This window comes from Leuresthes tenuis, unplaced genomic scaffold, assembly GCF_036924035.1.
Source record: "Leuresthes tenuis unplaced genomic scaffold, fLeuTen1.0.hap1 SCAF_14, whole genome shotgun sequence".
NCBI classification, from domain to species: Eukaryota; Metazoa; Chordata; class Actinopteri; order Atheriniformes; family Atherinopsidae; genus Leuresthes; species Leuresthes tenuis.
In genome coordinates, this window is record NW_027325368.1 from 1,454,330 (window position 1) to 1,465,234 (window position 10,905).

Below are 10,905 nucleotides of genomic sequence, written 5' to 3' on the forward strand. Positions count from 1 at the left end.
TTGTTCATGCAAAGACAGTCGCTGTCCAACCAACTGAACAGATTTGGAGAGGAGGTTCAGACCGACTGTTGAAACTTAGATTCAGAAGGAGCAGCGTGGCTTTCTCCCAGGTTGAGGAACTGTGGACCAGATCTTTACCTTCGCAGAGTTACTGAGGGGATCGTCGGAGTCATACCAGTCTGTGGTTGCCAGAGTCCTCTTCTGCACTGTGGTGTGGTGGGGGGGGTGGCAGCGCATCGAAGAAGGACACATCCAGACTGGATAAACTGATCAGGACTGATCTGGACCCTCTGGTGACGGTTTATGTTTATGCATTTAGCAGATGCTTTTATCCAAAGCCTTACAGGTAGGCATATAGGGTAAGGGGGTCTTGCCTAAGGACCCCTACTGGAAGTAGTACCTTTCATGGAGGGGATTTGAACGCAGATCTCCCAAATGAAAGGTGCCAATCATACCACTACACTATCCAGTCCAGTGGCAGAGACAAGGACTGTTGGACATTATGGGCAATGCCAGCCACCCTCTGCACACCGTCAACAACTAGAGGAGCCTGTTCAGTGGGAGACTTTTCCTTCCAAAGTGCAGCACCAACAGACTTAAGAGCTCCTTTGTCTCTCAGGCCATCGGACTGCATAACTCCTCATGTGGGGGGAGGAGGTAACAGGGACTGAGGAAGAGGAATATCCAACTGCTATGTGCAATAACCTGATTCAATATAATCTATATTTAGTTCAGAGTTTATATTGAGCTATTTTCTGTATCTTGCATACTTTATGTAGTATATTTTGTATTCTAATGTGTGCTGATCCTTTATATTTTTTGTATAAGCTGAAGGAGACTTGAATTTCCCTGAAGGAGTCATCTCAACAGGTAAATAAAGTTGAATCTAAGTCTAAGACTATAGGAGTTTGACCATCCAGTCTACGTGGGTTTTGTGCTCTAAGTTATTCCATTGGGAGCAGTGTCACCACAAGAGCTGACCTTCATCCCAGTCACTTCACACTCATCTGCGAACTGCTTCAGAGCAGCTGAAGGTCACGGCTTGAAGAAGCAAACAGAACCACATCATCTGCAGAAAGCAGAGATGTAACCCTGAGGTTCCCAAACCAGAAGCCCTCCTCCCCCCGACTGCACCTCCAGATCCTGTCCATGAAAACCACAAACAGGACCGGTGACCGGGGGCAGCCCTGATGGAGTCCAACACGCTCCGTAAACGGGTTAGACTTTGTGCAAAGACTACGGACACAGATATGAACCAGATAGCTCATAAAAGCAGCTCCGATACCGCATACTCTCTCAGCATCCCCCACAGAATCCCCCAGGATACAAAACTGTAAGCCTTTTCCAAGTCTACAAAACACATGTCGACTGGATGGTCAAAGTTCGATGACCCCCTTAGTAATGACCCTAAAGAACTGGTCCACTGCTCCATGACCTTGGTGAAAACCACACCGCTGCCCCTGAATCTGAGCTTCAACAGTCAGTCCTCTCCTCTTCCACACCCTGCTGTAAACTTCCCGTAACCCTAACCTGCCGGAGGGGTTTGAGTGTCCATGACCCTGAGAGTTGTGTTAGCCCCTGGAAGGGTCTTCCATGGCAAATTGGTCGAAGGGGAGGGGGTCAGACCATGGAAGAACCATTCAAAGACCTCGATGGAGCGGCAGCAGACACCGGCCACCTCGCCCTGAAAAGGGAAACCGGAGCACCCCCCTGGAGCCAGCCCTGAGGGGGGAGCCAGCCCTGAGGGGGGAGCCAGCCCTGAGGGGGGAGCCAGCCCTGAGGGGGGAGCGAGCGCCTGGTGGCCTGAGGAAGTGATCCCCAGCATCGTGAACATGATGCACATCAGAGATGTAGAAGTGGATCTTTTCTTTGATGAATAGAAAACATTCACATATCTTTGGGATACCAACCTTTGAAGCTCATTTATGCACTGGTTGTTCGGCAATACATCCATCAGAGGGCAGTGCAGAGTTCAAAGTTCACCTCCGAGCTTCTTTACTGCCTCACATCTATTCCCAGGCGAGGTTACATCACAGATGCGTTTGTAGCTCCGTACACATTCAAACAGTCTCTCTTCAAAAAGTTCTCCCATTTCTGTCTTTGTCTTCGTCTCTTTTGTTCGAAGGAACAAACACGTGAAATATCACATGGATAGTATGGATAGGACATGGTTTGATTGCCACCTTCCATCTGGGAGACCTGAGTTCAAATCCCCTGCTTGAAAGGTATTACCTCCTGTAGGGGTCCTTAGGCAAGACCCCCTCACCCTACCTGCCAACGCTGCCCCCATGGTTTCCAGTGGTACTGCCCCATTTGCTGCATTCAAGGTCTCTGAAAGTGAAAAATATCATGAAATGAACACAGAGAATGAATGTAAGGCTCTGTCTGTATTTAATGTTGAACATAAATGAGCCCTAACTCTGCACTGACCCACATAAACACCACACTGTGTTAGAAATCTCTGCTGTCATTTATCTCAAGGATTGTTAGTAAGAGGCTCAGTGTTTGTACAGAAGAAGTTACTCACTTTCAGTTGGTTCTTCTGCAGCCTGCAGACAAGACCCTGAAGTTCTTATTGGTTAAAGTGAAATCAATCAAAGTTCAGTGAAACCGAAGCTGGAGTTACGACTGAGAACTTGTGAAAGTTTAGGGACAAATGCTGTCCAAAGTTAGCAGTTAAATGGTGTCTTTTTTTCACTGAACATGTTTATGCATTTAGCGACTTACAGATAGGGTAAGGGGGTCTTGCCTAAGGACCCCTACTGGAGATAGTACCTTTCATGCAGGGGATTTGAACCCAGGTCTCCCACATGGAAGGTGGCAATCGTACCACTACACTATCCAGTCCCTACATCTAAACATCTGAACATCTAACTGGATCAGGACTGGATCGTATCCATGGTTCTGTTCGTATCAGTCTGGATTTAAAATGTTGGGATGTGCCAAAACCTGACCTGAAGAATCTGATCAGTAGGTACTCTCTGTACAGGTTACAAATCAATAAAAAAATAGACCTTTTCTCTTTGATTTGGCTTTTTATTTCTCAATCAAAACACATGTTGGTTACACTTATGATCAAAGGTTTATTTACACTCATCTTTGAGATTAAGGTTTTGGCAATAAAACTGGATAAAAATGCCCCAGTAACACCAGTAATTATCCAGTAACATTAATTCAGTGGTGCTTTAAAAATGTCGAGGCCTCTTAACTTCCAGGTAGTGATGATGGGAGCAACAAGCCACTCATTGGACCGACCAGCACACGGTTCAATGGTAAAGTCCAGAGGTAATCAATGATATAATCAATCACAAAGGAAAATGATCAGACTTTTATTGATTTGACAGTGAAGACGGAGAAGAAATGTGGAGAAAGACAGAAGTGGAACGAGTTGGACTTCATCAGAGCTAAACTCTGGAGAAACAGATGTTCATGGAGCTTCTTCACAGAGGAGATCAGACAGTTTGACTGACAGGACAGATGATCAGAGGAGCTGAGTTTTTACCACCGTTATTAGTATAAGGACAGAAGAACGGGTGGAGCTTCTGAGTGAAGCGGCAGTCGGTAAAGGAGTAGATCAGAGCTGCAGAATCAGCATCATAAAAGGAGACCAGACCCTGCTCATAATCCACAAACACCCCCACCTTCTCAGGAGCAGACTGGAGGCTGAGCTCCACTGCAGGACCAGCGTTAGCTTCGTACTCCTTTCCATTTCTCAGCCATACAGTCCAGAAACCTTTCTGGGGTCTCAGAGAGACTTTTCCCTCCCTGTTGATCGACTCTCTGGCCACTCCTACATCCCAGTCAGTTTTTCCTTTCACCTGAACCTCAAAGTAAAATCTGCCTGAAGAGAAACTCTGACTTCCTAAAAGGCTGGGACACTGAGAAAATCTCTCTGGATTGTTTGGAAGGTTCTTCCTCACATCACCACAGTGAACTTGTTTTCCATCATCAGACAGGATGAGGTGAGGCTGTGCTGTGTCAGGATCCAGAGTAACAGCGACTGCATACTGCTGGACCCTCTTCAGCTCAGCCTCAGCAAACAGCTTCTTCATCATTTCACCGAGTGTCTCCTGCAGCTGAGCCACAGCCCTCACCACAGCCCCCCCATATGATGGCCGGACGCTGACCTCGGTCCAGTCCCTGGTGGGTGGAGCAGCTTCCAGGGAGGAGCAGCTTTGGAGCAGGTGGAGGTGGTCCTCAGAGCGTGAGAGCTGCTCCACCTCAGAGCTCCTCTTCATCAGCTCAGAGACTTCCTGCTCCAGGTCTCTGATGAAGCCTTCAGCCTGTTTCCCTGCAGCTTCCTGCTGGTCCTCCACCTCCTTTATGAGCTCCTTCAGGCCTCTCTCAGCAGACTCCTTCAGAGCAGTGAAGACCTGAACACCTTCTGCTTTCTCTCTGTCTGCAGCAGCTTCACCGATCTTCACCGACTCTTTGATCTCCTGAATCTTCACTCGTCTCCTCTGGATCATCTGCTGGATTCCAGCCTCTGTCTTCCCCAGCTCTGCCTTCTTTCCTTCATATTCTTCTCTCAGAGGAACAAACTCATGAGTCTTGTGGTCTAAAACAGAGCAGAGGCAGCAGATACATGTGTGGTCGGTCCTACAGAACAGCTCCAGAGGTTTATTGTGCTGCAGACACATCCTGTTCTCCAGGTTCTCCACAGGCTCCATCAGCTGATGTCTCCTCAGGCGTGAAGCTGTCAGATGAGGCTCCAGGTGAGTCTCACAGTAGGAGGCCAAGCACACCAGGCAGGACTTCAGGGCCTTCAGTTTGGGTCCAGTGCAGACGTCACAGGGAACTTCTCCTGGTTCGGCAGCTTGTGGCTCTGAGCTGCTGCTGCTGGCTTTCTGCTGAGCTTCACGTCTGAACTCAGCAACCAGCTCAGAGAACAAAGTGTTGACCTGCAGCTCAGGTTTGGTTTTGAGCATCTTTTCGCACATGGGACACTGGCATGGACTGTTAACATCCCAGTGCTGAGTGATGCAGCTCTGGCAGAAGTTGTGTCCACATGGTGTGCTGACGGGATCAGAGAACACATCCAGACAGATGGAGCACAGGAACTGATCCTCAGATCGCAGGTTGCTGCCAGCAGACATGTCTGAGGACAAGAGTCAGAGAGAGAAAAACGGGATTTTTACACTAATGAATGCAATATCTACAATCCTAAAGTTTATAAATGATCCTAAATAGGGATGCAACGATACCACTTTTTTTCAAACCGATACGATACAGATTCTTGGATCTGAGTACTTGCCGATACGATACGATACGACACGATACGATACGATACGATACGATACGACACGATACGATACGACGCGACGCGACGCGATACGATACGATATGATACGATACGATACGATGCGACACGATACGATACGATACAATGCGATACGATACGATACAGAAAAACAGCAGAATTATGGTAAGAAACGGTGAGTTTCATTGTGTGGAAAAGACTGGGATCATTATTTTGTGCAAGGCAACATCAGACCTGACTTAAACATTTCTTTCCTATTTTTTTAGAACAAATAAACAGATTTAAATGTACTGAATTACATTTAATTATCGTGCATCAGTAAAACAATCTGTTAGAAAAATTCTCTTAAAATTAGGCTCAGAGTCGCTGGATACGATTCACACAAAACATTTATTTCTTGCAAGAAAGAGACAAGTCCGCACAACCTGTCAGGTGATAGTAACACAAAGGGGTTCCTTACCATAAATCCACTGGTAAGTTCAACAACGAAGAATCCAGCGAGTCTGTCCACTGATTCGAAAATAGATTCTGTCACCTTTCCTCCAGCCAGTGGCAGCCGGCCTCTATCAGAAACTCTGCTGAGAGGACTTCAGTTAGGAGTCCTGGACTCCCCTGTGCACGGTTTCAGCTCCGATTCTGGAAGGTGGAAAGGACTTAGAATCCGGCTCGAAGGACCATTATGTTAGAAAAATTCTCTTAAAATTAGGCTCAGAGTCGCTGGATCAACACAAAACATTTATTTCTTGCAAGAAAGAGACAAATCCGCACAACCTGTCAGGAAGCTGCTCAGAGATGTCTCCTAACAAAATGGTGCTCCAGCTATTTATGTTGTTTATGCTGATCACACAATGTTATGAGAAAAGGTGCTTTTCTCACCATTCCTTGTTATGGGAAGGAACATTCAATTTTATGGGAAAAAGGCATTTCTCACCAGTTAATATTATGGGAAAGACTAGTACAAGAGTCAAAACACTTTTGCTTGAATCATAGAAGAGGAAAAGATGGAGGGACTCTTCTGTCATAGTATAACTATATAATTTTTCCAACACAATCTTAATCATGAAAATATAACAGGTGTAACTGGTTCAGTGCAACCAGGGATTCAAAATCCAATGTAAAACTAAATATTAAATAATAAAGGAGCTGAAATCGAGAAAAAACCAACAGCTTCACTAGCTTGGTTGGTAGACTTTCAAAGTAAATATAATTGATATAGTTTAGTGCAAATTGGAATTAAACATTCATCACAAAAGCATCTGAACTAAAGAACAGCTTCTCTAGTTTAGTAAAAACTAAAAATAAATCAGAGGTGGCCCCAACTGGACAAGTGTTTTCACCACTAGAGGGGGCAGAAGGATGAATGCAGTAAGAGATTTAGCTGTGTTGAGGCCTAAGTCAGACACATACTGACACTCAGTGTCAGTGACCTGCTCAAACTCAGGCTTAAGCATCCCAAAGCAATGCAAAGCAAAGTGTTAACAATAAATACATAAACAGCATTCAGAGTACAATTCTGCTGCCATTATGCTGGACAGGACAAAATAAATAAATAAAAATAAATCGGCCGATATGGATTGGCCCATTGTCAACAATAGCCGATCTAGAATCGTCTATATCGGTGCCGAATATCGGATCGGTGCATCCCTAATCCTAAAGTTTAATCTCTCCTGATGAGAGTCGGTCAGCAGTGAAACTTCCTGTCGATGGAAGCTCTGAGTTTTGTGTTAATGCTGGTTGTTGAAACACAGTAAATATTATCAGCTGCACTCACCAGGGTTCGACTCAGATGTTGAGAAAGAACAGATGAACTCAGTTTATTTCTCTTCAGACAGAAACACGGAGGTTTGTCTGCTCTGCAGCTCTGCGTCACTCTGACAGACTTTAACTTTCATTTCAGGAAAATGAAACTCGTTCCAGTGTTGGTCCGCCTCCTGCTGCACCTGTTTTTCAGCATTTGTTTCCTCCTTCAGGTTCAGGTTCAGATTATTTACAGACTTTTGGCACCAGATGAGTTCATAGGAGAAAGATTTTTATGAGTTTATTACACTTTACTGCACAAAACGTGTTTAACCCAACTTCTTGTAACAATCCCGGCATCAGTTACATTCTTAATTTGTCTTTTAACTTTCTTCTGCTCTCAGTTTGTCCTTTTAACGTGTTTTTCTTTAAACTTTACTGCAGTTCATTTCTCCTCCTGATAGCGGCGCTGCTGCTGCCCTCTGCTGGTCACAGACAGGAACCACATCACACTGAAAGACGGTTCCTCATTGGTGGCTGCCAGCGGTCTGACACACTTGGTATTGATTAATAAGGTGAATTGATCATTTTAATCAGTCTAATCAGTGGACTTTTTCTGCTTCAAACTTAGTCCAGAAGATTTGCTGCAACGCTGAAAACTTTACTGGAGCTAACTTGTACAAAAAATGTACAAAAAATGTTTCTCTGTCAATATTAATCCACCTAAAACCAGAGATGGACAGATGTAGAGGAGAAATATCTATCGGATACAATCATATGTCATTTCTTTCAGTATTTTGTTGGTAGAAATAGGAAATTCTAACTCCTACCACCAGTGTTAGTGTTGTTCTGTGGCTGTTTAACATATTGAGTTGATTATGTTACAAGATTTTAGCTTCAGATGATCTGTTTCGTATCCAGTTTCGTATCTTCGGCTTATCCGAGGTGTGGTCTTAGAAGCACCAGGTCCGGCCGGGTAACCCAGACATCCAGAGGAACTTGTCATGTAATCCCTTCAGCGTTTTCTGGGTCTGCCCCAAGGTCTCCTCTCAGTTGGATGTGACCGAAAAACCTCCAAAGGGACGCGACCCAGATGCATTCGGATCAGATGCCTGAACCACCTCAGCTGACTCCTTTCCATTGGGAGGAGCAGTGTCCCTGGTGCTGTCCAACATGCACCGTGATCAGCTTTCAGGCTTGAATGCGGACACAGTTTGTGCTTTTATTATACAGGGACAGAGGAGCCTGAACCGTTCGGTAGCTTTCTCCAAGTCCACAGATCACAGATGTTCCAGGACCTGGACCAGAGATGTCCACATCCAGTCCAGATCAATGCATCATTGGCAGGCTTGTGCAGAACTTAACAGTCTTTAGAATATTTCCATTTCATCTGAATCAGGTGTGTTGAAGCAGGGAAACATCTAAAACCTGCAGGACAGCGGCCCTCGAGGACCGACTTCGGACCTCCCGACCTATCCAATAGCCACATGGCTCCTCCTGAATCCGAGGTTTAACAGTTGGTCGGAGCTTCCTGTCCAACACTCTGGAGTAAACTTTCCTGGGAAGGCTGAGTGATTCCCCCGGAGATTATGTTTATGCATTTTATCCAAAGTGCCTTACACTCATATCAGGTATGCAGGTAGCATTAGGGGTTCTTGCCTGAGGACCTGGAGGTAGCACCTTTCATGGGGGTGGGTCAGAATTCGAACCCTGGTCACCTGCATGAAAGGTGGCTGCAGATAGAGTGCATTCTCTTTTTTAAAGATGGGAATCCGAGTCTGTCACTCTATAGGTGTTGCCCAGACCTACAGGCGATACTGAATGGGCATGTCAGCCCCATAATGTCCAGACCCTTTAGTATCTCACGACAAATCTCCTCCAGGGCTGACGTCTTACTGCCAGAATCTCTTTAACTGCCACCTCTGCCAAGGTGATGGACGAGTATTCCCCAAAGTCGTGAGACTCTGGCTCCTCTGCGGAGGGAATACTGTCCGGATTGAAGGCCCTGCCTTCCCTTTCTGAGGTTGCAAATGGTTTGCCAGAACACTCTCGAGGCCAACCAGAAGTCCATCTCCATGGCCTCACGAAATTCCTCCCTTGCAATCTTAGCTTCCACTTTGCAGCCCTTTCAGCCACTTGGTCCCTGTCAGCTGCTTCAGATGAGACCTGGGATAACCAATCTTTTCCAGGCTGCCCTTACAGCTGGGGACTATGAAGGTGATCATCGACCTTTGGCTTACGGCGGCCTGGTACCAGGTCACTTATCAACCACCTCATGCTTGAATATGCAGTTTGTAACAGACAATCCATGACTGGTCCAAAAACAAAACACAGCTCTGATGCAGATTAGGAAAGCTATTCCTCCCAGTCATGCCTCTCCAGTTCAATCTGTTTTGGCCCATATGGGCGTTGAAGTACCCCAGAAGAACAATGGGATCGCCACGTGGCGCCCTGGCCGGGACGCCACCGAGAGACTCCAAGATGGTAATCTGAGCTGCTGGTTGGTGCATATCCACCAACCAGAGTCAGAGCCTTCCTTCCACTGAGCTGCAGCCACCTTCTTATGGGCAGAACTCCACTGAGGAGGTACTCAGCTCGGGGTTCTGAGCTCTCAGCATCTTAGGGGTAATCAAGCCTCTTCACCCAGTTAAGGTGGTGATTTATGATTCTTTTCCATTGATTCTTTTTCTGAAATTTGTCTCTTGACCCTTTCAGAAGTTAAGAGCAAACAACAATCACACAAGTTAAATTTACTGAATTTGTTGAATAGCTGAAGACAGAAAAATGCCAAACGGATGAAATTAAAAGTTCAAATTTGTTGTTGAACTCGTCAAAACGAGTTAAAATATCAATGATTTATCTGGAAAAAAACAACTAAATGTATCGCTAAAGAAAAACCTAAATTTATGTTTGTGGAATAACTGCTGTAAATATATATATATATATATATATATATATATATATATATATATATATATATATATATATATTTCATATAGAAACTAAAATGTAAATATGTGTAAATTCATGTCGGTGCATTTGTAGAAACATGTGATGTTTTTTGTGATTATAGTTGATTATAAGCAGCTGTTTGATAGGATAGATACTTTATTCATCCCAAACTGGGAAATTACTTCATTAGAAACATTTCACAGGTTCTGGTTCTGATGGAGGTTCGTTGGTTCTCTGTTGGTTTCCTTGGCTTTTATTTTTTAAATTGGTTTTGTATGAATTGGACTAATCTGGGTTTCAAAGAATCGGATTAATCTCGTCTTTATAGCATCTTCAGATGACTTTTGGGTGCGACTAAAATAGATAAAACTCAACTGAACTGGACTGAACTGGAGTGAGTTTATCTCCTGATAAGAGAGAGGAGGACCGACCTTTCTGAGTAATTCCAACGAGCCGAACTGAAGAGGCCCAGATGGGCTGTAGGACTTTAAGCTGTGATCACAGGACTTTTGCTCTGATATAAACTGGAATGAAAGACATTTTGTGCTGTTTTGTTCCAGGTCAAAGCGATCTCAGGTTGTGAAACGGATCAGACCCGCCAGCAGCTGATAAGTGTGTGCTCAGGTGTGGCGTTGGCACGGCAACGGGAACAGGGCGGGTGTGGTTCAGCGAGTGTGTGAGCAGGCAGGGTGTGTTTGATGGATCATTATGAGTGTGTGTGAGGTGAGTAAGAGTGTGTCTGCGATGCAGGGTGTGTCCGTCTGTTTTCATACCTGCAGGTTAGACTTCACACAGGGAAACAAACAGAGCTGCAGGGCAAAGAAACGAGAAGCGAGCTCAGAGAAACGCACCCAGCTGCTGGCGTCCAGCCTTGGACTGTAGAATAAAGCAGAAAAACGCAGCTTGTAGCCTCTGAAGATAAAAGCTTTCCTGCTAAAAAGGTGTTTTTGTGTTTC

General features: G+C 45.2%; 1 protein-coding gene across 1 annotated transcript; it reads right to left on the reverse strand.

Annotated features, from left to right (window-relative positions):
- Positions 1 to 3,430: 3,430 nt before the first annotated feature.
- Positions 3,431 to 5,096, reverse strand: LOC140268499 (E3 ubiquitin-protein ligase TRIM21-like). The gene has a single exon (XM_072363407.1). The coding sequence runs from the start codon at positions 5,094 to 5,096 to the stop codon at positions 3,453 to 3,455; it is 1,644 nt and encodes a 547-aa protein (XP_072219508.1). The 3' UTR covers positions 3,431 to 3,452.
- Between the last annotated feature and the right edge of the window lie 5,809 nt (positions 5,097 to 10,905).